At 40.7% G+C, this 1,957-nt stretch overlaps 1 protein-coding gene across 1 annotated transcript; it reads left to right on the top strand.

The window, feature by feature from the left end:
* Positions 1-13: 13 nt before the first annotated feature.
* Positions 14-1,254, top strand: BCR41DRAFT_427139 (hypothetical protein; the record flags this gene model as incomplete). Its single annotated transcript, XM_022030839.1, has 3 exons — positions 14-119; positions 242-304; positions 977-1,254. The coding sequence occupies 3 exons, from the start codon at positions 14-16 to the stop codon at positions 1,018-1,020; spliced, it is 213 nt and encodes a 70-aa protein (XP_021874989.1). The 3' UTR covers positions 1,021-1,254.
* Between the last annotated feature and the right edge of the window lie 703 nt (positions 1,255-1,957).

The raw sequence follows: 1,957 nt of genomic DNA, 5'->3' as shown, positions 1-1,957 counted from the left end.
GGTCCTCAGGATTATGACTTCCGGATTGTACAACGGCTTCATACAACAACGCAAACTCGCACCTTTTTATAAAGGCTTAGAGGACTGGGATGATAGTGAGGATGCCCAAGAGGAAAAAGGTGAAAAAGGCCACAATGGGGACAACCCTCTCAGAAAACAACCACAACACCAACACCCATAACAATACAAAACAGCAATCATAACAGCTTTGCAACACGAGGTTCTCATGGTTACATGACAGAATCTGAAAAGGGACATGAGACGACTATACCAGGGTGCAATCGAATGTCCCATCTGTTTCTTGGTAAGAATACATTGACCCATTGGTCATTGCATTTGTTGTTTCTGAACTTAGTGCATTGTGCATCCTTGTTCTTCCTTCTTTCTGGAGAGATCGCGCATTGAGATTGAGAGCACAGTGACCTCAGCATACACATACAAAAAGAGAGCAATGACACAATAGACGCAAAGACGCAGAAGCATTGTCCTTGTCCTGTCAGCCATTTTCTCACTCTCCTCCGGGCGTGCTGAGCTTGTTTGCTCTTGTGAGTTGAAATCCTTGATCAAATATAGAAAAAAAAAGTTAGTCAGGCAGGAAGCCCATGGTCGTGGTGTGTTCACACAACTGACCACACACTCACAGTCTGCCACAATCCACGGACCGTGAGTCTTTGACTATTGACCACAGACTATAGAGCCCCAAACTTGACCGCTGACTATCCACGACTGACCTCCTTTTGCTTTTTTTTTCTTTTTTTTTTTTTTTTTCTTATGATATTAATTGCTTCTCCTTTTCTTAAATATAATAGTATTATCCTCGAAATATCAACCGCACGCGATGTTGCGACAAACCAATGTGCACTGAATGTTTTGTACAACTCAAGCGCCTGGAGAGCGCACCGACTGAATCACCCGCTTGTCCATATTGTGTTGAACCTCATTTTGGCGTCATTTATTCCTCATCCCTCCTTCCTAGTGGCTTCCAATCCTTACCTGCATCCTCGGCTGGAACGACGGTAAATGAGCTTCTTTATTTATCCTATTATATTATATATACTTTAATTTTTGCGATGTTGCACTTTTTAAAGACCTCTAATGATTGAGTCATTTGATTCTTACCACAACGTCTTTATAATAATTTAATTGGAATAAGTGGTGAGGATCATTTCATTCAATGTCCTTTTACAATGATCAGCCCCGTTTTACTGTAACAGTATCCTTCCCTTGATTTTCCATCCGTGTATTACTATATATGTTTTTTTTTTCTTTTCTTTACATTTTTTTTTTCTTTCTTTACTTCACACCCATCGTCATTGACATTTCTTTTGTTCAATTTATACTTCTAATCAAGGCGTGTCTGAAATTCAGAAACCATACCAGTGTGGTAGTTGTCAAAGGAATTTCGCTTCTGGCAAATCCTTGAGGAATCACCTGCTATGCTGTCTACGCTAAATTTTCTACACTTGACATTTCTGTCCGGACCTTTTTTTCTTTTCTCTAGAACCTGTCCCCACCCCTCTGCATTCCTTTTTTCTGTTCTGTAGAACCTGTCCCCACCTCTCTGTGCTTCTTTTTTTTTTTGTGGCATTCCCTCACTTTTTCATTTTCGAGCGGTGACATCCCCTCACTTTTTTTTTCGAACGGTGACATCCCCTCACTTTTCATTTTCGAACGGTGACATCCCCTCACTTTTTATTTTCGAACGATGACATTCCCTCACTTTTTATTTTCGAACGGTGACATCCCCTCACCTTTTATTTTCGAGCGGTGACATTCCCTCACTTTTTATTTTCGAGCGGTGACATTCCCTTACTCTTTATTTTCGAGCGGTGATATTCCCTCACTTTTTTTTTCGAACGATGACATTCCCTACTTTTTTTTTCGAACGGTGACATCCCCTCACTTTTTATTTTCGAGCGGTGACATTCCCTTACTCTTTATTTTCGAGCGGTGACAT

This window comes from Lobosporangium transversale (genome assembly GCF_002105155.1).
Source record: "Lobosporangium transversale strain NRRL 3116 chromosome Unknown BCR41scaffold_138, whole genome shotgun sequence".
NCBI classification, from domain to species: Eukaryota; Fungi; Mortierellomycota; class Mortierellomycetes; order Mortierellales; family Mortierellaceae; genus Lobosporangium; species Lobosporangium transversale.
The sequence above is the reverse complement of the archived record's forward strand: the minus strand, read 5'-3'. Positions and strand labels throughout refer to the sequence as shown.